This window comes from Mangifera indica, unplaced genomic scaffold (assembly GCF_011075055.1).
Source record: "Mangifera indica cultivar Alphonso unplaced genomic scaffold, CATAS_Mindica_2.1 Un_0002, whole genome shotgun sequence".
NCBI lineage: Eukaryota > Viridiplantae > Streptophyta > Magnoliopsida > Sapindales > Anacardiaceae > Mangifera > Mangifera indica.
The window spans coordinates 973153-998150 of record NW_025401094.1 but is presented as its reverse complement, the minus strand read 5'-3'; the positions used below and the strand labels follow the sequence as shown (position 1 = coordinate 998150).

At 29.7% G+C, this 24998-nt stretch overlaps 1 protein-coding gene and 1 long non-coding RNA gene across 28 annotated transcripts in view; one reads left to right on the top strand and one right to left on the bottom strand.

Moving 5' to 3' along the window:
• The first annotated feature begins 2755 nt into the window (after nucleotides 1–2755).
• The window catches only part of LOC123205163, a 99354-nt gene continuing 77111 nt past the window's right edge, over nucleotides 2756–24998 (top strand). For 4 of the 27 annotated variants that reach the window (XM_044622061.1, XM_044622060.1, XM_044622063.1 and 1 more), the window contains exons 1-18: nucleotides 2765–3943; nucleotides 4029–4353; nucleotides 6224–7557; nucleotides 7912–8367; nucleotides 9170–9364; nucleotides 10244–10708; nucleotides 11542–11736; nucleotides 12498–13130; nucleotides 13952–14146; nucleotides 14905–15375; nucleotides 16211–16762; nucleotides 17128–17917; nucleotides 18260–18328; nucleotides 18598–18642; nucleotides 18738–18881; nucleotides 19075–19389; nucleotides 19696–20333; nucleotides 20475–20548. In XM_044622061.1, coding sequence (XP_044477996.1) covers nucleotides 3146–3943; nucleotides 4029–4353; nucleotides 6224–7557; nucleotides 7912–8367; nucleotides 9170–9364; nucleotides 10244–10708; nucleotides 11542–11736; nucleotides 12498–13130; nucleotides 13952–14146; nucleotides 14905–15375; nucleotides 16211–16762; nucleotides 17128–17917; nucleotides 18260–18328; nucleotides 18598–18642; nucleotides 18738–18817 — 6603 coding nt within the window. In that variant the 5' untranslated portion in view covers nucleotides 2765–3145 and the 3' untranslated portion in view covers nucleotides 18818–18881; nucleotides 19075–19389; nucleotides 19696–20333; nucleotides 20475–20548. Of the gene's footprint in view, nucleotides 3944–4028; nucleotides 4354–6223; nucleotides 7558–7911; nucleotides 8368–9169; nucleotides 9365–10243; nucleotides 10709–11541; nucleotides 11737–12497; nucleotides 13131–13951; nucleotides 14147–14904; nucleotides 15376–16210; nucleotides 16763–17127; nucleotides 17918–18259; nucleotides 18329–18597; nucleotides 18643–18737; nucleotides 18882–19074; nucleotides 19390–19695; nucleotides 20358–20474; nucleotides 20549–20679; nucleotides 20960–21117; nucleotides 21270–21373; nucleotides 21517–21806; nucleotides 22427–24998 lie in introns of those variants that run through there. The other 23 variants (XM_044622053.1, XM_044622054.1, XM_044622052.1 and 20 more) reach the window with 23 other exon arrangements.
• On the bottom strand, nucleotides 22724–24559 carry LOC123205169. The gene is made up of 2 exons (XR_006499807.1): nucleotides 24328–24559; nucleotides 22724–23022 (listed from the first exon to the last, which is right to left on the bottom strand). It is a non-coding gene; the product is annotated as an uncharacterized LOC123205169 (long non-coding RNA).

Below are 24998 nucleotides of genomic sequence, written 5' to 3'. Positions count from 1 at the left end.
TTGTTTACTGTAACCTACAGTTTTCTCATTAGGGATATCGATATTGAAAGATAAAAAATCGTAATTCACCATTATTTGGATTGAAAATAATCGTAATTTATCATTACTGTAATTATGAAATTGTAATTTAGTGTAGATGAGATATAAAAGTAAAAAAAAACAAGAAAAAAATGAATTAATCTGATGGTAATTTGAAGAGTAGAGTCAGTGTAATGCAAATGAGCTGATGAGACATGAAATCAGAAAAAGTAGAAAAAAAATTATACTAAAAGCCCACCATGTAAAGATGAAATGAAGATCAAAATGGGTGAGATTCAAAATTTCTCTCCAAAATTTAATTTAATTTAAAATTTTTAAACCTATAAGATATATTGAATTAAATTTTGTTAATATAAATATAATTTCCCTCAAATAATTCTAATAATTGATAACTTTTCTGACAATAATTCTATTCACTGAATTACTACTCATTACAACAATTTGACAATAAATTATTAATAGTAATGGAAACCAGCTCATTACACAATAGTTGTCCTCTAATCAGAAACTGACTCTGTTATCTTAATTTTATATCGGTTGGTTAATGTGTATTTAATGACTTTCAACTGTTGAAAGACACTGTTTTACCCGTCTAAATTTTAATTGAAGTTAATCTATAGACAAGTGTTTAAGTTTTTTAACTGTTATGAGTATGTTTTTGAAATTAGATTAAAACTTAGGTGGGAAATTTTGTTTGGCCAAGAAGAAAATATGGACATTGAAATGGTTGTTGAAATGTAAATAGTGCTATTAATTTTAAAAATACAGCCGTTGTCATATGCAAATGACTTTATGAAGTATGAAATAAGAAAAAGCAAAGAAGAGACATTGTTGTTAGACCCATAACGTGAAGAAGATGAATGAGAGTAGAATTTGCTCTCATCTGAATGAAAAAAAATGCAAAATTCTTCTACATGATGAAATTTCCTACTTGACTTGAGATATTTGAAGAGTTGAGTCTTTGTCATGTGACTACTTCCTGGAAGATGCCTTTATTTTTGTCAGGTTAATTATCTACCTACTGCTTCTTGACTCTTCATTTTCCATGGCAAATTAATGAGGTGAGTGGTAATTTTCAATGTCATATCAATTGAATTATACATATTTTAGAATATATTAAAATTTGATATGATACAATACATGTATCATATGATGTGATATATATTGATTTGGAATAATAAAATTAGCAATATAAACTAATACATTTTTTAAACTAAATTAGATCTGTAATTATGAGTAGATCTAAACCGAATCGAGTTCAAATATCCTTTGACTTAAGTTTAACTCAAATATAACATAATTTGACTCGATTTCAATTAATAATTTAAATTCAATTTGAATTAATGGTTTGAATAAATAATTCAAATTTGATTCATTTTGAATTAATGATTCAAACTTGATCTATTAATTTGATACGATATAATAATTATAGTGTGATAGAAATGAGTTAATGAGATATGAAATCAGATAAAATAGAGAGAAAGATTACAGTGAAGACCCACTATGTAAAGAGGAAGATGGGTGAGACTCAAAATTTCTCTCCAAAATTTAATTTAATTTATATTTTGTTAATATAAATATAATTTTGATAGTGATTTCTCACCAATGGTCTTAATAGTTGATAACTTTATCGACAATAGAATAATTTCATTAACTAAACTACTACTCATTACAACAATTTGATAATAAATTATTAATGATAATTTATAAAATAATTTTTCAACCGATTGAATTATAAAATAATTAATTAATGAAGTCGGTGGTCTTCTTCAAATGATGAGTTTCCACAATCAATTAATCAATTTGGTGAAATTTTCTTTCATTATTCATATTAAAGTTATAAGCAATTAATTATTTTCTATTGTAATCTCTTTTTAACATCTTCAATTTTCTTCTCTCTCTATCATTCAGAAATACTTTCACTTACAATTAAACTTTTATATATATGTTTTATATTTTTTTCGTATACAAATTTTAGAGACATTTTTTTAAAAAAAGTATTTTTATTATTTATCGTATTATATTTATATAATTTACAAATTTTTTTTTTCGTTTTTGTATTTATCAACTAGACTCTTGATTGAACATATGTCGTATGAAAAGAGGCATCTCTCAAGTGGGATCAAAATTTTCTGGAATTTTTTAAACTGCTTAAGTCTTTCTTTATTCAATAATGTTTTAGTACATATAATGTCTTGTAAGTGTTATTGAAATAAAAAGTTATCGAGAGAAGGACCATCTCCCTCGTTGGCGGGGTTCTGTGCAATTCACAGATCTCTTTGTGCATGGATTCATTCAATATTTTTTAATTATTATTATATTGTATTTGTTAATAAAATATTCAAAAACACATCTCCATGTCCTTTTTGTATGATGGCCAACAGACAGACTGAAATAAAGTCAAAATTTTTGCTTGCTCGATGCACCTCATGGCCTCCATATATTATTATGAATGCCAATAGCCTTAATTAATTTGATAATAGCATTTAGTGTGATTTGATTGAGATATTATTATATAATTATATATTATATTTAATTTAAAATTATTTAATTAAATAATAATATATTATTTAAATAAATAATTAAATACTTAACTGATATAAATAATTATATTTTTTAAGTTGCAGGAGATAGTGTTTAGACTTGAGCATGTGCCATGTGAAAAAGAAGCATCGAAGTGGGATTAAAATTTTCTCGTATTTTTTATTGAAAAATATTTGAGTTTATAATATATAAACTCTTCCATCCTAACTATGCAAAGTCATATGACAGTGTTGTTGTTGTTGATTCTCTCCAGCCCTCTCCTCTCTGCCTTCACTTGAGCCTCTCCCAGATCACTTTATTTTTCACTCCTTTCCCACTTCCTGATTCCTCTCTAAAGAAAAGAAAAAAATTCCCCTCTTTTTCCTTATTTCAGACAAAAGAAAAAAAAAATCTGGTTCTTTTCTTTTTTTGAAAAACAAAAAAATCTGTTTCAATATTTCTTATTTGTTGTTAAAACAATTGTTAATTTCGGCAATTATTTTGTGATTATCTCTGTTTGAATTATTTCCAATTGCTTTTCTTCTCTTCTGTGTTTTTCAAACTTTAAAAAGAGTTTAAAAAAATGGCTTGTTGTTGTTGCCTTCAAATTGCCGCGAATGTTGGGAGTGTTTTGAGTCCTGTCCTTGAAGTTGCCAAGTTGTTGGCTGTTCCGATTAGGGATGAGTTTAAGTACTTGCTCAACTACAAGACCAACTTTGTTAATCTCCAAGAACAAGTTGATAAGCTGAAGAGTACAAGGGACCAAGTTCAGCGTAAGGTTACTGCAGCTGAAAAAAATGTGGAAGAGATCAAACAAAATGTTAAGGATTGGCAGAAGAAGGTGAATGAGACCATTACTGAAGCAGATCAGTTGATTCAAGAGATGTCCGAGGGATGTGCAAGACACCATAACCGTACGGTCACTGAAGCTGAAAGAAATGTGCAAGAGAACGAACAAGAACTTAGGGATTTGCATTTGGATCAGACCGAAACTGAAGGACAGCCGTTGATTCCAGAGAGAGCAAACAACCGGAGATGTTTCAAGGGATTTTGCCCCAACTTCATCTTTCACTACAAGCAAAGCAAGAAAGCTGTCAAATTAACGCAGGATGCTATTGATCTCCAGGAAGAAAAGGAGTTGGATCCAGTTTCCAAACCTAGTAATCCACCACGGGAGATCTGGCTTAGAACTAGTGAAGATTACTTGACTTTTGAATCAAGAAACTCCACTATGAAGAATGTATGGGATGCTTTAAAAGATGAGGGTGTCTTCATGATTGGTGTTTACGGGATGGGTGGTCTTGGTAAGACCACTCTTGTGCAAGAAATTGGTAGGAAAGCCGAGAAGGAAAATCTCTTTAAGGAGATTGTTTTTGTGGAGGTAAAAAGCATTCTATACAATATTGTTGATCTGTATATAAAGATCCGGTTTGCTTTATTTATTTATTTATTTATTGGTCTTGTAGGTTTCAGAATCTCCTGATATAAAGAAGATTCAAACAACAATTGCAGCCAAATTGAAGCTGAATTTCGAAAATGAAAGTGAAATGGCAAATAAGTTATATTCAAGAATGATGGGCAAGAATATTCTTCTAATTCTAGATAATATTTGGGAGGATCTAAATTTGAAAACAACTTTTGGAATTCCTGATGGAGCTGATCGTGGAAGAAATAAACTTCTGTTTACAACAAGAAATGTAGATGTGTTGAAGAGCATGGGGTCTACAAAAAAATTTGAGATGGACTTTCTAAATGAGGATGAAGCTTGGATCTTATTCGCCAAAATGGCAGGTAACTTTGTTATAAAATTTTCACTTGTATGTTTTTAAGGTCAACACATTTTATTTATTTTTAATTATTTATTGTGCAGTGATGTGAATATTAAAAAATTAAAATAATTCTTACATGAAAAAAATTGATTTCAAATTTTAATTTCACTTGTGTGCCTGATAGAAAAGTTTACAATTTTAGTTCAAGGGTAAGATTTGTGTCTAAGATCACATTTTATTATATTCATGTTTCAGAGTAACTCAACTTAAAGTTAGTTTGTTTATTTAGTTGATGATACTGTTTATTTAACTAATAACACTATCAACCACTCTAGCAATATTATTCACATCGTTAGTGACTCTTCAATGACATTGTTTATCAGTTCGAATGTGATTGAACTTGAACTTGAGTCTAGACTTATGCCTTCAAACCAAGCTCGAGTCAACCTCAGATTTGGCTCAGATTGAATCCACCCCAACTCTAGATATCAAATTTTTATATTTGATTTTATTGTATTTGTTTTCGTAAGAGTAAATAACATTTTCCCACCCAAGGTTTTGTTTAAAAATACTTTTCCACACATTGCATAAGGGTATAATAGTAATTTTATAATCAATATACCGAAAATTTGTATATGACTCAAATGTTTTGAACATGACAATTTTACCTTTAAAAGGTTTAAAATATCACAAATTATTCTTTATAATCTTTTCAAACCCTCATATAATTTAGAACTATTGTATAGTCCCAATGTTTGTGACATAACATTTATACAGATAATTTGTTGTATTCTATTTAATTTTATGGGGATGTAACTATCATTTTTAGAACTATAACTGGGCAAACTAATATTTCAAAATTTTTCAAAAAGACCCCTAAACTTTTTTGAATTTCTAATGACCCCTATAAATTTCAAAAAGATTCTCAATATTTTCAAAATTATGTTTACCCCTCATATATGATTACACGACAAAGATACTCTTATATATAGGAAAAGAGAAAAAAGGGTAAAAATGAAATGAAAGGAAAATAAAAGGCTTATATAATTTGAATATTTAAAAGTTATTTTTAATTTTTGTTAAATTAGGGTTATGTGCTAATTTTGATAAATGAAATAGTAAGAATAAAATGGTAATTTTATTTGCTAATACGTTGTTTCATCAACATTATTAAATTTTGGATGGGAAAATGTTATTTATGCTTTATTTTGGGTGGAAAAGTGGTATTTATACTAAGGGATGAAAAATGTTTTAAGGCCAAACCTTGGGTGGGAGCATGTAATTCACCATTTTTCTAAAAGTAAATACTTTTATATTTTTATTAACATAGTTTGATTTTGGGTGGAAAATGTTAATTATACCAATTAGGGGTAGAAAAGTGTTCTAAGATCAAACATTGGGTGGGAAATGATTTACTCTATGCAATATGTTGATTTGCATATAAAAGTTTAATCATACTTGTTATAATGTGAAGGCATTAAACTTTTTCAAAGTTTGACTTTGAGATCGTGTACAGTATGATAGATTTAAAACATGAATAAATATAAAATTTCCACCAGATCTGGGTACTAATAAATAATTTTAAGAAGCTTTTTTTTAAAAGTTTTTTAAATAAAACTATTTTGCATTTAAAATGTTTACTGTATCTTTTTCTAACATTTAGAGAGAGAGATTATATTGCGCTTATTAAGTTACCAGTTTTCAATTATTTTTTTGCAATTAAAATTTCAAGAGGACTAATATTTGATATTATAAAGTGGAATTCATTCAGACAAAAAGTTTGATGAATTTACTTGGAAAAGATTGAAAGTCAACATTTAGAGTGTTTTTTAAATCCAAAGTATGCATGTAAATAAAAAATGTAATTTGTATAATTCTATATTTCTTTGCAGGTAATGTTATTCAAACACCTGGATTGAATGATTTACCAAATGATATATGCAAAGAATGTGGAGGTTTGCCGATTGTCATTTGTACAATAGCAAAAGCATTAAGGGATATGGGAGAAAAATATCAATGGGTAGAAGCCTTGGAAGTACTACGGGCGCCTTCCATTGCAGAGTTCAATGAACGCGTGACAAAGGAATATACAAAGATTAAGTTGAGTTATGATTATTTAAAAAAGAAAGAGCTCAAGATAACTTTTATAATTTGTAGTTTAATGGAAAATGATGCTTCCATTTTAGACTTATTGAAAAATATCATGAGCATGAGGATACTTCCAGCTAAGGTAACCATAGACAAAGCACTAGATATACTAGCGGCTTGGGTGGATAATTTGAAACACCGTTGTTTACTACTCGATGGGCGAAGTAAAGGAAGATTTTCTATGCATGATGTTATTCGTGTCATTGCTCTAACATGTGCATATATAGATTACCATGTTTATACAGAGAGAAATGATGTGGAAAAGGATAAAGATAAGCTTGGACAATGCACAATAATCTCATCAGTTGGTACTGATATTATTACTCAACTTTGGTCTGAAGAATTAAATTGTTCAAAACTTAAATTTTTTCAAGCAAGTCAGATGAGTTCTTCCTTAGAAATCCCTGAGGGCTTTTTCATCAAGATGCCCGAGCTCAGAGCATTAAATTTATTTGAAATGCAACAGTCATTGTTGTCATTGTCAATTGATCGTTTGATTAATCTTCAAACATTGCGTTTAGATGGTAGCAAAATTGAAGATGTTACTGTTATCGGAACACTTAAAAAGTTAAAGGTCCTTAGCTTGCAAAATACTTTGATTAAGGAGTTTCATACAAATATGGGTCAATTGACAAATTTAGAGTTATTAGATTTGAGCTATTGTCGAAAGTTGAAAGTTATTGCTTCAAATGTGATATCTCAGTTATCCAAATTGGAAGCATTTTATATAAAGTCATGTTCTATTGAGTGGAACTGTGGATTACTTGAGGAAGTGAAGTTCTTGTCCAAGCTCACCATTTTAGAATTGGATGTCGAAGATATCAATGTTCTCCCTGAAGGCTTTTTTTCCAAAGAGCTTAAAAGGTACAACATGTCAATTGGCCAACTGTTCTCGCTTCATTTTGGAAATTATCAACTTGATTGTTGGAGGATATTACAATTTGAATTTAATTCTACCATATGCTTAGAAAAATTACATGGAATCAAGAATGTTCAAGTTTTGCAGTTGGAGGAATCTTCAGTTGAAGAGAATGATATTTTGCAATCCAATAAAACGAGACCACTTTTTAACAAAAAGGTTTGATTGACTATAACTTATTGTATTTCTTTATTTTTATATTCTCGTTTTCTTATATGTGTATTCTCATTTGTTAACATATATTTGTGATGTTGTATAATTTATTCTATTTTGAGTATATCATTTCATTAAGTACTTCTCTTCAATTCCTATGTTATATAATCTTTATCAAATTGATTTTATCATTTCATGCTTGATTTTGTAGTTGATACTATTAGAGATTAAAAAAATAAAACACATTGTTAATATTTATGGCATGTCATCTATAAATCCATGAAAAGTAAGTATTATTTTCTATTTAATTTTTTCTCATGAGTTTGTAAATATTGAAACAACAATTAACTTTGACTGCAGGTTATTCTCACTGATCTGATGACTTTGGAATTGCTTAAAATTAGTTTTGAAATGATTTGGGAGAGACAACTTTCAACTTCTTCATGTGAAAATTTGACACAGTTGTTTTTGCACAGATGCAATAAAATAAAATATGTGTTTCCATTTTCTGTGGCCAAAAGTCTCAAGCAACTTCGATTCCTCACGATAAAGGATTGTACAATTTTGGAGAAGATTATTAAAGAAGAAGGAGCAGAAGTTGTTGATTCTATCTTTCCACAATTAACTAAGTTGAGGTTTAGAGATTTACCAAAACTTAGAGTTTTCTATCAAGGAGTACATGCTTTGGAATTGCCTATATTGAAAAGGTTGAAAGTACGAAATTGTCCAAACTTCACCGGAAGATATCAATACTTTCAAAAAAATAATGAGGAAGAAGTAGTTTTAGAGTCAAAATCCATTTGCTTGGAGCATAAGGTATTAATCTTACGTTTATTTTTTTTTTGAAAAGAGTAAAAAGAACACACACACACTTAAGTATATTATTTTTAATGTTTCTTGTTACTTGAACCAAAATTTAGAAAAAATAAAATAAAATGATGGTCAATTTAATTTGGATAGATTGTTACAGGAATCTTGTCAAGTAAATATACTACAGTACAGGGTTTAAAAATTCTAATGTTGCTTTAGTTTTGAATTAAAAAAATTGTGAAGTAATAATAAATTTAAAATTTTGTATTGTTGAGAACTCGAGTTAACATTGATATTTGTGAGTTCTAGGAAATTAATAAATTAAAATAATGAAAAGATTGTGTTTTTAAGATCATGTGGTGGATCATCATACATTTGTGGGCTGATATTATCTTTTGGGCATAGTTTAGACTAGTTTATATCTCAAATTGAGTCACCCTAAAGGGGTGTAAATTTTGGTTTAACGCATATTTAATAAGAAATCAGGACATGATGGCCTATTAAGCCCAAATTTATAAGTAAAATCTTCGTGCATTTTCTTGTGAATAATTTCTTACTCGATGGTTAATAATTTCATATTTAAACTACTTATTTTCTTATTTAAATTTACCTTATTTCATACATATCTGATCGTATATTTGACAATTCTATCTTTGACACTCTCCACAATTAAAAAGTATTGATTAATTATTAATTAACTGTATTACCATATTTCATGAATTTAATTATGTGCAAAAAATGACAACAATTAAAGTTTTGTTTTAAGTTTATGATAAACTAATTGGATTTTCTTTGGATGTAATTGCAGATCAATTCTGATTTGGAGGTCATGAATTTGAGGAATGATTTGAAAGATGACTATAAATGGATTAAATGGTGTGGTAAAGATAAAACTCTTAATATCTACGATGCAAATATTTCAGTTGAACTTCTTCAAGGATTTTCCAATGTTAAAGATCTAGATGTAGTCCTTTCGTCACTTGAGCCCAATTGGATGAGTAAAGTAAAGCCCTCCTACATTTTTTATGATTAATTCTTTACTCTATAGTTAATAATTTCATATTTAAATTATTCACATTCCTATTTTGAATTTAGAATATCCACTATTATATTTAATTACAAATTTAATTTATTTTCATAGTTTCATGTTACAAATTTGATTGACTCAATAGTTAATAAGTTCATACTTATTGAACTTCTTTATTTTATATTCTTAATTTCTTTTATGTTTATTTTCATTTGTTAATATATAGTTGTGGTATTTTTATTTGTGTGCACATATATATATTTCCCGTTTTTTTTTCAATTGCATTTTCAAGTGCTTCTCTTTAATCTCTGCATCATATACAGTTGTGGAATTAAGAATGTTGAAGTTTTGTAGTTGGTCGAACTTTCAGTTGAAGAGAATGATACCGAGGCTTCAAAAGTTATTTTGCAATCCACTGAAACCAGAACACTTTTTAACAAAAATGTTTGATTGACTATAATTTATTGTACTACTTTATTTTTATATTCTTATTTTCTTTTTGTGTTTATTCTTATTTTCTTTTTGTGTTTATTCTTATTTGCTAACATATAATTGAGGTGTTGTATAATTCATTCTATTTTGGGTTTTCCTTTTTTGCTGGTGATTTAAATTTTCATTTCAATTTCACTATTAAGTACTTATCTTCAATCTCTGTGTTACATAATCTCTATCAAATTGATTTCATCATTTCATGCTTGATTCTATAGTCGATACTATTAGAGACAAAAAATCAAACCACATTGTTAATATTTATAGCATGTCATCTATAAATCCATGAACGGTAAGTATTGTTTTCTTTTTAAACTTTTCTCATGAGTTTTTAAATATTAAAAGAATAATTAACTTTGACTGCAGGTTACTCTCACTGATCTGAAGACTTTGGATTTGTTCAATATTAGTTCTGAAATGATTTGGGGGAGTCAACTTTCAACTCCTTCTTCTGAAAATTTGACAAAGTTTATTTTGGCCGGATGCGATAACATGAAATATGTGTTTCCATTTTTTGTGGCCAAAAGCCTCAATCAACTCCAATTCCTTGAGATTAGGATTTGTGATGTTTTGGAGCAGATTATTAAAGAAGAAGAAGGAGCAGAAGTTGTTTATTCTATCTTTCCACAATTAACTCGGTTGAAGTTATACGGTTTAGCAAAACTTAGAGTTTTCTATCAAGGAGTACATGCTTTGAAATTGCCTAAATTGAAAAGGTTGGAAGTACAAAATTGTCCAAACTTCACCAGAAGATATCAATACTTTCAAGACAATAATGAGGATGGTGAAGTTGAAGTTTTAGAGTCAAAATCCTTTTGCTTGGAGCATAAGGTATTAATCTTACGTTTATTTTTTTATTGAAAAGGGTAAAATGAAAAGCCCTTAGATTTGCGTGCACACACACAGAGACAAACTTAAGTATATGATTTTTAATGTTTCTTGTTACTTGAACCAAAGTTTTGAAAAAATAAAATAAAATGGCAATGAATTGAATTTGGATAGATTGTTATAAGAATCTTATCAAGTAAATATATTATAGTACAGGATTTAAAAATTTCAATGTTTAGTTTTGAATTAAAAAAAACTGTGAAGAATAATAAATTTAAAATTTTGTATTTTTAAAAACTTGAGTTAACATTAATATTTGTGAATTCTAGGAAATTAATAAATTAAAATAATGAAAGTATTGTTTTTTAAGATCATGTGGTGGATCATCTTACTTTTGTGGGCTGATATTATCTTTTAGGGTTAATCTAGACTAGTTTATATCTCAAATTGAGTTACCCTAAAGGGGTATGAGCTTTGGTTCAACGCACATATTTAATAAGAAAGCAGGGCATGATGGCTTATTAAGCTCAAAATTACAAGTAAAACCCTCTTGCATTTTCTTGTGATTAATTCCTTACCCGGTGGTTAATAATTTCATATTTAAACTACGTATATTCTTATTTTCTTATTTAAATTTACCTTATTTCTTATATATCTGATCATATATTTGACAATTCTTTCTTTGACACTCTCCACAATTAAAAAGTATTGATTAATTATTAATTAATTGCATTATCATATTTCATGAATTTAATTATGCGCAAAAAATTGTAATATTTAAAGTTTTGTTTTAAGATTATAATGAACTAACTGGATTTTGTTGGATGTAATTGCAGATCAATTCTGATTTGGAGGTCATTACAATGTGGGATGATTGGAAAGGGGAAATGGGAAGGATTGATTGGTCGGGTGAAGATAAAACTCTTGCTATCTCCCATGCAAATATTTCAGTTGGACTTCTTAAAGGATTTTGCAATCTTAAAGTTCTACGTGTAACCAATTCGTCACTTGAGCCCAAATTGATGAGTAAAGTAAAGCCCTCCTACATTTTTTATGATTAATTCCTTACTTTGTAGTTAATAATTTTATATTTAAATTTTTCACATTCCTATTTTGAATTTAGAATATCCACTATTATATTTATATTATAAATTTGATTTATTTTCATATTTTCATATTACAAATTTGATTGACTCAGTAGGTAATAATTTTAAACTTATTGAACTTCTTTATTTTTATATTCTTATTTTCTTTTATGTTTATTTTCATTTGTTAATATATAGTTGTGGTATTTTGTGTGTGTGTGTTTGTGTATATGTATATGTTTGCCCTTTTTTTTTTTCAATTGCATTTTTAAGTACTTCTCTTTAATCCACTGAAACTAGATTACTTTTTAACAAAAATGTCTGATTGACTATAATTTGTTGTACTTCTTTATTTTTGTATTCTTATTTTCTTTTTATGTTTATTCTCATTTGCTAACATATAATTGTGGTGTTGTATCACTCATTCTATTTTGGTTTTTCTTTTTTTGCTGGTGATTTAAATTTTCAATTCAATTTCACTATTATGTACTTCTCTTCAATCTCTGTGTTACGTAATCTCTATCAAATTGATCTCATCATTTCATGCTTGATTCTATAGTCGATATTATTAGAGACAAAAAACCAAAACACATTGTTAATATTTATGGCATGTCATCTAAAAATCAATGAAAGGTAAGCGTTATTTTCTTTTTAAAATTTTCTCATGAGTTTGTAAATATTGAAACAATAATTATCTTTGACTGCAGGTGGTTCTCAGAGATCTGATGACTTTGGAATTGGACAACGTTAGTTTTGAAATGATTTGGGAGAGCCAACTTTCAACTTCTTTTTATGAAAATTTGACAAAGTTGATTTTTGACAAATGCAATAACATAAAATATGTGTTTTCATTTTTTGTGGCCAAAAGTCTCAAGCAACTCCGATTCCTCGAGATAAAGTATTGTAAGGTTTTGGAGAATATTATTAAAGAAGAAGGAGCAGAAGTTGGTTATTCTATCTTTCCACAATTAACTAACTTGATTTTGGACGGATGCGATAACATGAAATATGTGTTTCCATTTTTTGTGGCCAAAAGTCTCAAGCAACTCCAATTCCTCGAGATAGAGGATTGTAAAATTTTGGAGAAGATTATTAAAGAAGAAGAAGGAGCAGAAGTTGTTTATTCTATCTTTCCACAATTAACTAAGTTGAAGTTAAGAGGTTTACTAGAACTTAGAGTTTTCTATCAAGGAGTACATGCTTTGAAATTGCCTATATTGAAAAGGTTGGAAGTACAAAATTGTCCAAACTTTGCCAGAAGATATCAATACTTTCAAGACAATAATGAGGATGGTGAAGTTGAAGTTTTAGAGTCAAAATCCTTTTGCTTGGAGCATAAGGTATTAATCTTACGTTTATTTTTTTTATTGAAAAGAGTAAAAAGAAAAGCCCTTAGATGCACACACGCACACACGCACACACGCACACTTAAGTATATGATTTTTAATGGTTCTTGTTACTTGAACCAAAATTTGGAAAAAATAAAATAAAATGACAGTGAATTGAATTTGGATAGATTGTTATAAGAATCTTGTCAAGTAAATATATTATAGTACAGGGTTTAAAAATTCCAATGTTTAGTTTTGAATTAAAAAAAACTGTGAAGTAAAAATAAATTTAAAATTTTGTATTTTTAAAAACTCGAGTTAACATTAATATTTGTGAATTCTAGGAAATTAATAAATTAAAATAATGAAAATATTGTTTTTTAAGATTATGTGGTGGATCATCTTACTTTTGTGGGCTGATATTATCTTTTAGGCTTAGTCTAGACTAGTTTATATCTTAAATTGAGTCACCCTAAAGGGGTATGAGCTTTGGTTCAACACACATATTTAATAAGCAAGTAGGGCATGATGGCTTATTAAGCCCAAATTTATAAGTAAAACCCTCTTGCATTTTCTTGTGAATAATTCCTTACTCGGTGGTTAATAATTTCATATTTAAACTAATATTCTTATTTTCTTATTTAAATTTACCTTATTTCTTACATATTTGATCATATATTTGACACTCTCCATAATTAAAAAGTATTGATTAATTATTAATTAACTGCATTACCATATTTCATGAATTTAATTATGTGTAAGAAATTGCAATAATTAAAGTTCTGTTTTAAGATTACAATGAATTAACTGGATTTTGTTGGGTGTAATTGTAGATCAATTCTGATTTGGAGGTCATTACATTGGAGGATGATTGGGAAGGGGAAACAAGAGGGATTGATTGGTCGGGTGAAGATAAAACTCTTGCTATCTCCCATGCAAATATTTCAGTTGGACTTCTTAAAGGATTTTACAATCTTAAAGTTCTACGTGTAACCAATTCGTCACTTGAGCCCAAATTGATGAGTAAAGTAAAGCCCTCCTACATTTTTTATGATTAATTCCTTACTTTGTAGTTAATAATTTTATATTTAAATTATTCACATTCCTATTTTGAATTTAGGATATCCACTATTATATTTATATTACAAATTTGATTTATTTTCATATTTTCATATTACAAATTTGATTGACTCAGTAGTTAATAATTTTAAACTTATTGAACTTCTTTATTTTTATATTCTTATTTTCTTTTATGTTTATTTTCATTTGTTAATATATAGTTGTGGTATTTTTTGTGTGTGTATGTGTATATGTATATGTTTGCCCTTTTTTTTTTCAATTGCATTTTTAAGTACTTCTCTTTAATCCACTGAAACTAGATTACTTTTTAACAAAAATGTTTGATTGACTATAATTTGTTGTACTTCTTTATTTTTGCATTCTTATTTTCTTTTTATGTTTATTCTCATTTGCTAACATATAATTGTGGTGTTGTATAACTCATTCTATTTTGGGTTTTCCTTTTTTGCTGGTGATTTAAATTTTCAATTCAATTTCACTATTAAGTACTTCTCTTCAATCTCTGTGTTACATAATCTCTATCAAATTGATTTCATCATTTCATGCTTGATTCTATAGTCGATACTATTAGAGACAAAAAAACAAAACACATTGTTAATATTTATGGCATGTCATCTAAAAATCCATGAAAGGTAAGCGTTATTTTCTTTTTAAATTTTTCTCATGGGTTTGTAAATATTGAAACAATAATTATCTTTGACTGCAGGTGGTTCTCAGAGATCTGATGACTTTGGAATTGGACAACATTAGTTTTGAAATGATTTGGGAGAGCCAACTTTCAACTTCTTTTTATGAAAATTTGACAAAGTTGATTTTGCACCGACACAATAAAATAAAGTATGCGTTACCATTTTTTGTGGCAAAAAGTCTCAAGCAACTCCAATGCCTTCAGATAAGGGATTGTAAGGCTTTGGAGAAGATTGTTGAAAAAGAAGAAGAAGAAAGAATAGAAGTTGTTAATTCTATATTTCCACGTACAACTGAACTGGTGCTTCAAGATTTACCCAAACTTACTGTTTTCTATCAAGGAGCACATGCTTTGGATTTACCATTGCTAAAAGAGTTGAAGATAGAAAATTGTCCAAACTTCACTTCAAGATGTGAAGGCTTCCAAGATAATAATGAGAAGGGTGAAGTTCAAGTTTCGAAGTCAAAATCTATTTGTTTGGAACATAAGGTATTATTCTCATGTTTATTTCTTTATTAAAAGTGTAAAAAGAAAAATCCTTAGATACACATGTACACACTCACTTGAGGACATGATTTTTAAAGTTTTTTGTTACTTGAACCAAAATTTAGAAAAAATTTAAAATAAAATGACTGATCAATTGGATTTGGATAGATTATTAAAAAATCTTGTCAATTAAATATATTATAATGCAAAGTTTAAAAATTCCAATGTTGTTTTAGTTTTGACTTAGGAAAAAAAAATTGAGAGGTAATCGTAAATTTAAGATTTTGTATTGTTTACAACTCGAGTTAGCATTAGTATTAGTGAATTCTAGGGAATTAATAAATTAAAATAATTAAAAGATTGTTTTTTAAGGTCATGTGGTGGATCATCTTACTTTTGTGAGCCGATATTATCTCTTGGGCTTGCTCTAGACTAGTTTATATCTCAAATTGGGTCTCCCTAAAGGGGTATGAATTTTGGTTCAACACACATATTTGATAAGAAAGCTAAACATGATGGCCTATTAAGCCCAAATTTATAAGTTAAACCCTCATGCATTTTTTTGTGAATAATTCCTTACTTAGTGGTTAATAATTTCATATTTAAACCACTTATATTCTTATTTTCTTATTTAAATTTACCTTATTTCTTATATATCTGATCATATATTTGACAATTCTTTCTTTGACACTCTCCACAATTAAAAAGTATTGATTAATTATTAATTAACTGCATTACCATATTTCATGAATTTAATTATGTGCAAAAAATTGCAATATTTAAAGTTTTGTTTTAAGATTATAATGAACTAACTGGATTTTGTTGGATGTAATTGCAGATCAATTCTAATTTGGAGGTCATTACATTGAGGGATGATTGGAAAGGGGAAATGAGAAGGATTGATTGGTGCGGTGAAGTTGAAACTCTTGATATCTCCCATGTAAATATTTCAGTTGGACTTCTTCAAAGATTTCACAATCTTAAAGTTCTGAAAATAATTAATTGCTTGGGATTAATAAGGAGATTAATAACACCTTCAATGGCTAAAAGTTTGGTGCAGCTGAGAGAAATGACAATAGAAGGTTGTAAACTGCTTACTGAAATAGTAGAAAATGAGGGAGATGAAACGACAACCGAAATTGTTTTTAACAATTTGAAGAAGTTGTCACTTTTACATTTGGATTATCTCACATGCTTTTATTCTGGGAATTACTCTTTCAATTTTCCTTCTTTGAAAAAGTTAATTATAGAAGATTGTCCAAGTATGAAAACTTTCTCTGTAGGAAGCTTAAGCGCACCAAAGTTACGCAATGTCTTTTATGAGAAGTGGCTGGTAACAATTGAGGAGAATGATTTGAATACAATTATACAAAAAGCAAGCCAAAAAAGGGTACGTATTTAATTAATTAGTTTAATAATATTTCTAATGTTTTAAGAATATATATTTTCTACTCTAATTATAATAAATTGTATTTTAAACCATATTGACCTTGATACTGCATTAAAATGAATTAGTTTTTGTATATGCTAAACACTATTGTTGAACTAGTGGCCACTACACAAGTATTTTTATAAGCACTGTTTTACATTTCTAATAATTATCATTTCATCATTTTTTTCTCCTTATATATATGTGTATATGTTTATATATGTATATGTATATATATATATATGTATATTTATATGTATATGTATATTATTATCTATTTTCAAGAGCAATTTTAATTTTAATTTGATTGACATTTTTTTCTTTAGGTTAACTCTGATTTGAAGAAATTGACATTAAGTGGAAGAGATATCATGTCAATTTGGCAAGGAAAGTTTGAAAAGAACTTTGACAAAGTAGGAACTCTTGAATTGATTAAGGATGAACATACATATATTCCAATTCATATCTTCACAAAATTTATTAGTCTTGAACAACTGGAATTGACAATGAGTTCATATGAAGAGATATTTTCATGTGAAGAAAGTGAAGAACATGTTGGAGCACTTGCACAATTAAATGTTTTACAATTGTGTGGGCTTTTTAATTTAAAGTGCATTTGGAAACAAGACTCTCAATTCAAATCTATTCTTCAAAATCTCCATGAATTAAGTGTGATGTTTTGTCATAATTTGATGACTCTACTGTCGTGTTCATCATCATTCAAAAATCTAACTACTTTGAAGGTGTTTTACTGCAACGGATTGCAAAACTTAAGTGCATCCTCAACAGTCAAAAGTCTAGTATGTTTAGAAAACTTGCAAATAGAGGACTGTGAAATGATGAAAGAAGTACTAGCAAATGATGGAGATATAGAGGAAGATGAAATTGTTTGTGAGAAACTTAAGGAGTTGACCTTGGTAAAATTAAAAAGTCTCAAATGCTTCTATTCTGGGAATTGTGCCTTAAATTTCCCATTCTTGGAATCATTAAATGTCTCTAAATGCTTCAAGATGAAAACTTTCTCTGGAGAAGGCTTAAACATGCCAATGTTATGGAAGGTGAATAAAAAGTTTTGTATGGATGACCTCAATTCAATCATACAACAATTACAAAATGGTATGTATTCATTTATTTAACAATTTTTTTTTTTTTAGATTTTTTTCCTCACTCATTGAATTAATAATAATCAATCCTCAATGATCTTTATTATCAATTTTTTCATTAATTAAAATCTTCTAAGTACATACACCGAAGCTACTATATTACATTGTACGTATCATTAAAGTTAAAATAAATTGAGTATGTGTGCTTTTTAAGAATTGTGGTGATTGTTGAGGAAATTCTTTATCTTTTTGTCTTATTGATATATTATACTGATTTTAGACATTGAAAGAAACCTTAATTCTCTATAGTTTTTGTTTTACAAATAAATTAATGTGTTATTTTTTGTGATTACAGATTGTTCAGGGTTCTGTGATAAAATGACAAAAGAATATCAATTAGAAAAAGAACGGAGAAGAATCCATGGTTTGTCATATTTCTTCTTAAACTCATTTCAAAAGTATATATACATCGCATTCATAAATTCAACTGATTTGGAAAGTAAGAATAACTATTTCCCGCCAAAACTTTGCTGAATTGACAATTTTCCTTCTATATAAGTTTGAAAATTTAATTTTCCCCCTTGTATGCCATTTTTTATAGAAAATTAATAATTAAAAACAATTTCTCAAATGGATAGCGCTTCCTTCAATTGCAACAACTCCTGAAGCTTTCTTTTGATTCCACCAACACAGGTTCCCCCCACTTTGGTCTCTCCCATTCTCGAACTCACTATTATGGTAATTTCCTTTCGTTTACTAATTTCACATTTGTTTAATTTCTACATTGTTTCCACACTAACAGATGTTTAATGTCACTGTTGAGGATTCTTCAGACTGGGAATCATCATCAGAAGAAGAGGACTGGAGCCAGACGGCGAGGATGGAAGATGAAGAAAAAAGCAGCAATGTTTGAAGGGTTTTCAAACGATCAATTGATGACGGCAACAACAGTCGAAGTTTGTCAAAGAAAGTTTCAGGCAAAACCATACATTAAATCCCGTCATAACTTCACTCTTTCTCCGTTTTTTCTTTCCATATTTAACTCATAACACCATCTCTTTAAATAAATGTTCTAATTTCCGAATTTACTCATTTTTGCTTCTGTTATCTTCACCTATTTTACGTCTCTATTTGCGTGCTATCTAAGTGTTGCCTCTGTTTTCTTCACAGGTAACAAAGAAAAAGTTTCCTACAATGGTTACCGGTTGGATGAGTTTGTTCCACAGAAAAGGTCAACTTATGTAAGCCAAGAAGATCTGCATATTTCTAAGATGGCTTAAGGAAACACTTGAATTTGCTGCTCAATGTCTTGGTGCCGAAAACCGAGGAAGTAGGCTTCCTTAAATTTACTTAAATGAAGTTTAATCTTAGCCGCCTTATCAATTCTCTTGAGCAGTTGATAGGCTCAGAGCTATGATGATAGAAGTCAGTAAAAGAGAAGAGGCACGAATTGTTCCGGATCCAGATGTAGATACTTGTATGAAGGTATCTTCAGCATATTTTTCTTGTTTGTATCGAATGTTTTGTTCTATATGCTGTTGCTACATGTATGAAATATTCATGAAAATGGTTGTTATAATAAGCAATTTCTGCCAAAGGACAATAAAACAACCCTTCAAACAGATCATGTTTTAAAGCTGTTTCTCTTTGTTGAAGCTGTAACCACATTTTTTCGTAGTTGATTTTTATCGAGTAAATGTTTTAAGTTATAATCTTAACTTTGTTAGGTCCCAAGTATTAGATGCCTTCTATTATAAACCTTAAAGGATTAATTTACATTGAAATATGCAGGAGAGGTGGTTGCTCCCACAAAAGCCTTATTTCTGGATGAAATATCAAATGGTTTAGACAGTTCAACTGCATATCAGATTGTTGTTTGGCCATAGCAGCAGGTGCATATCACTGATGCTACTGTATTGATTTTTACTTCTTCACCCAGTTCCAGAAACCTTTGAACTCTTTGATGACTTCATTTTGATGCGGAAGGAAAGGTTGTGTATCAAGGACAATGCAATAAAGTTGTAGAATTTTTCAAGGACTGTGAATTCAGGTGAATTCAGGTGTCCTCAAAGACAAGGTGTAACTGACTTTCTTCAGAAGGTCAGTGAATTACAACTTACAATCATTTGTTTTTCCATGCTTAAATGTTAGTACTTCAGGTTTTATTTTTAATTCATTTATTCGGCTGGCGATATCTCAAAAAGATCAAGTGCAATACTGCCACTGCACTGATTCTAATTGGCACTAAGAGAAGTTGTTCCTTCAATGTGTATTTCTTCAATTTTCTGCTATGGCAGCTGTTTGAGTTCAATGCTACTGAAGTTTGTTCAATGTTCACCCAGTTGAATTCAAATGCTGCCTCCTGATCATCTTGTGCGATGATTTTGCAAGAAAAGCCGGCCAATAGTCAAGTCAAGATTCCAATGATGGTAAACTTGATTCTCCTTCGAATGGTGAATTTGATTTCTTGCAGTTCAGATTTTAATCCATTTTTGTTCCAGTTGCATTTGTTTCACTTTAATGTTTTACATTATTATGATTTTTTTTTTCTGTCTTATCTTATTTGACAGGAGGGATGGTCCTACCTTTTAAACCCTAATCAGTAGCAATTCAGAATATGAACTATTATGTTGACTTCCCTACGGTACTCCTTATTAGCCATTCTGCATTCACAATCGGTTATTTTCATTGCATGATATTTAAAGGCATCAAATCTAATACCTTCATTTTTACATGTTTAGTCATTAATTTACCTTCTACTTCCCTTGGTTTTAGGAGAAGAGGAAACTCCTAACTGCTCTCTGATATATCTATTGGATTAAGGCCTACTGTGCTTATGACATCGATGGGTGTTAGTGAAGCTGGAAAGTCCACTCTTCTAGGCCTTGGCGAAACGATGTTGTGTCAATGACAAAACTCATGGTTCTTGCTTTAATCACTTATGAATCAATGAGTAAGAGTTTGTTAGTACTAAAAGCTCTAGGTTCATTCCCTTGGAAAACTGAACTGAGGTCATCCAATTGTCATGAATTGACTAATCTATGTTCGTTTCTCAGTTAAGCATTCAATTAATTGATGCTTCTTTATCTGTTGTGCTAGCATGTCCTTCTCGTAATCTCTTTCTGGAAAATGTTTTCATCATTGTCTTCTGGTACTAGCTGTAGGACTGTCGTAAGTTGTAACTTGGTTTCTTTATCTGTTCTTGTAATTTAGGTTGCTTAAAGGTTGCAGTATTCCCAGGTAAAATATTATTGACCAGAAGGGCAGTTCCTAAAGAGGACCCAAGCATACATTCCCCAAGTTTTGGACGTAGCTTTTCTTAGAATGATGCTTGGACAAGTAATAACATGCATGATTCCATAGAGGTATTATCAATGATAGTATTCATTCTTTTCAATTTCATAATTTTGAGTCTCATTTGAAGTTTAAATATTAAAGGATTTGATTTGCTGTTTTACTTATTATGCAGGTGGAAGATCAAGATACAACCGAGCCAAACAATGGAAGTGCTTAGTCCACCATGGATGCTAGAGCTACAGATTCTGCAAGGGTTATGAAATTTACCAAGGAGCTCTCTGCTTCCATGGTCATATTGGGAATCATATTGAGTAGGTATGCCTTTTAGTTTAATGAGGGTCGAGGTATCAACTACAGACTATAGTTCTGCAGTTGTTTCCTTATGTTTCATTATGTTCTGTTTGCCTTTTTGAGTTTGTAGTAGTCAATTCTTGTTGTTCAAAAGTTGAAATGAACCATTTTAGGAGCATGCATTCGAGTGATTCTCCATTTGAGTTCTGGGATTTGAGTTCTGGGATTTACATAATCTGGCCTCTTAAGTACAATATACTTATTATTGAATATATTTTTTTCCCTGATGAAGTTTATGTATGAACTGATAACAGGGATATGCACTACCTAATTCAGATGCAAGGGAGGGAGTCCTAAAAAGGAAGCGTAGTGAGTATCTTGACTGTCTCTCAGTTTAAAGGTATTCCAGATACTGAATGTTCAGATGACGAAAATTAACATGCTTTGCCAGGTATTTTGACTGAAACAAATGAAAACTCTGAACATATCATAGCACAAGTAAAATTAAGTAATACATTAATGAAATGGTAATGCGCTAGGCCTCCAATACAAAAGGAAAAGCGAAGGAATTAAACATAGGAAGCTGAAACCAGGGCAGATAATGGAGCTGAAATCAAGGCTTGCCCTGATCAGCAGCTCGATTCAAGGCCAAAGAACAAGAGCAAGATCGATAGAACAAAGCCAAAACAGACTATAAAAAGAGAAGATAGGATGAAGAAGAGGCAAGCAAGAATTCAATAATTCTTTAGGGGGGATTTGCAGCCAAATGAGGGAGGGGGCTGGCATCTCTACTTTCAGCATATTTCTTATAGTTCTTGTTACTATTTTCTGTAAGAGAATTAACACTTGTAGTGTGAAGTTCATAGATAAAATTCTTTGTGCTTATGTATTTACACTCTATAGTTCTCTATTTGATTACAAATTCTGTTCTCTATTTGATTACAAATTCTGTAATTTTCTATCAAAGCGATATCGGAGCCACACTGAGAGTTGGGTTATGGGGAACACCCAAATGAATCTAAGCTAGATCAAGCGGAAAAAGATTTGTTAACATATGAAATTCATTTGTTAAAAGAGTGATTTAGTGACATGAAAGACCACCGGTCTATCAAATTGCTCTTAGCGTTGTTGCCCGAAGAGCAATTTTTGTAGAGCCCAACAATCGAGCCCAACAATCTTTGTAGAAGTTGTAGAAGAGAAACTAAAGAGTGAAAAGAAATGGACAGATGTATGCAGCGGGCCCAATAATCTTTTTGAATAAAACCTACTTTTTTCCCTCAAATCTTGATACTGTAACCCAAAAATAACCCAAATATATTGCCTATAGGCTTGAAAAACACTAAAACAAGACAAAACAATGTGAACATGACAAAAATAAATTCAAATTATGCAAGCTTAAACTAACAGCACCTTACATAATACACTCATTCTCGGTAGGCAACATTGTTATACAATAAAGACGAAGGTTAAAATTTCTCTTTGCACCAATAGTGCTACACTCTAGGGATCTAGAAAATATACCATTGTGATCTGGTGAAAATTATTTGCAACTCAATGTCAGACAAAAAAGGAACATTCCATTCAAATTATGTAACGTGAAAAACACAATGTGAACTGAAAAAATTGTTAATAACAAAATAGCATATGACAATATGAATTGCAAAACAAATTAATGATTATCCAAACAGAAAACGTTGAAACAATGTGAACACAACAAAAAATCCATTCATGTCATGTTATGCAAGCTTAAGGCAGAAAGAAATAGTGCAGATACAAAGATTTAAAATGAAATAAAAGAATCAGTCTTTTAACAAAACATGAACAATAGCTGCAACAGCAACAAAAAAGATATATGATAAGCCCTAATACAAACCAGAGATATGATAAGCCCTACGAAAAGCATAAAAAATCAGACGTGCATATGCATAAATAGAGGTTAGCCCTGTATTCCTCCAAGATCTATCTCTAGCCAATTTGTAATCAAAAAGGTCAGTTTCCTTATCATTGTCTAAACTGGAATGATTCTGACTTTGTGATAATCACTGGTTCAGGCCCATATCTTTATACTTTGAAGCACAAATTGGATGTGAGCCCAAGCCAGGTTCATCACTTGACTCTGCTGTATTGTTGTTATTCTGGAGCTTCTAAAATTTAGTCTTCTAAATTTTATTCCTTTTGATTATATATAAAAATCTTCGGAACTTCAGGAAAAAATATTCAATTATAATTGTACAGTTTATTTCTGAACCTAAATTTACAAATTCAAATAAAGACACCATTATAAATAAAAACAATTTATATATACGAATTAATGATTATCCAAAAAAAACACCACAAATGACAAAACATGTGACCAAGACAAACAATTATGGTCCAAATATCAAGATAAGAATTTCAACTTTGGCGCAGAATTTGGTAACATATGATGTAGTAATATTTCACGAAAGGCAAGACTTCAATTTTAAAAGTGAGAACACAGAACATGAACAAAACAATACTTTTGTATAATGCAAGCTTAAGGCAGAAACAGTTAGGGCATAAAAAAATTTAAATAGAAGAATCAATCTTTGATCGAAACATGAATAAAACATCCATCAACAACCAAAAAAACAAATGATAAGCCCTAAAACAGACCAGAGATATAGGACAGGACAATACGAACTGATACAGAAACCGAACACTTTACAATATTATAAAAACGAATTAATGATTATCCAAACACAAATCAAACATTTTACATCATTATAAAAACGAATTAATGATTATCCAAACAGAAGACAGTATGTTAGAAAGACAGTGCAGAGAAAGTAGTGAAGAAAGCTAAAAGATTCTTACCGATTTTTGAGAGATTACCAGACCGATGGTTGAAAGCATTATGATTTTTGAGTCAGTCTCAGTGACAACCTGTATGTGCGAATGAAATTGAAGTTTCCACCGAATACCTACAAAAGAGGAAGAGAACTTGTGGATGGATGACCGTTTTTGCAGAAGAGAAACTAAAGGGTGAAAAGAGAATTGACAGAATTTGGGAGGATAAAGAAATGAACAGATGTATGCATCAGGCCCAATGAATTTTTCCCTCTCAAACTTGTAATCATGGCCCAACAATAGCCCAAATATAGTCCATCTGCACAACAAATACAAAATCATATGGTAAGTGTGGCATTATATGAGGTTACATTTCTTCTTAAACATATTTGAATATATATATATATATATATAAAAGTTGCCTTTAGAATTTCAGTTTATTAATAAATTATAAGGTTATATATTATATTAATCAAAATTTAAATGATATAATCATATGAATGACTTTAGTGATATTATCCAATCTTAAAAATTTATTGTAGAGTTAGGTGTCATTGATGGCAAATTGCATTGACTCTGTTCTTACAGATGAATCCACTTTAGTATCTGGTTTTGTGTTTTAGTTTACAATCATTTCAAACAACCCATAATGACCACGTCATCCCCTCCCTTTTACTATTTGTAACCATTTCAGAATT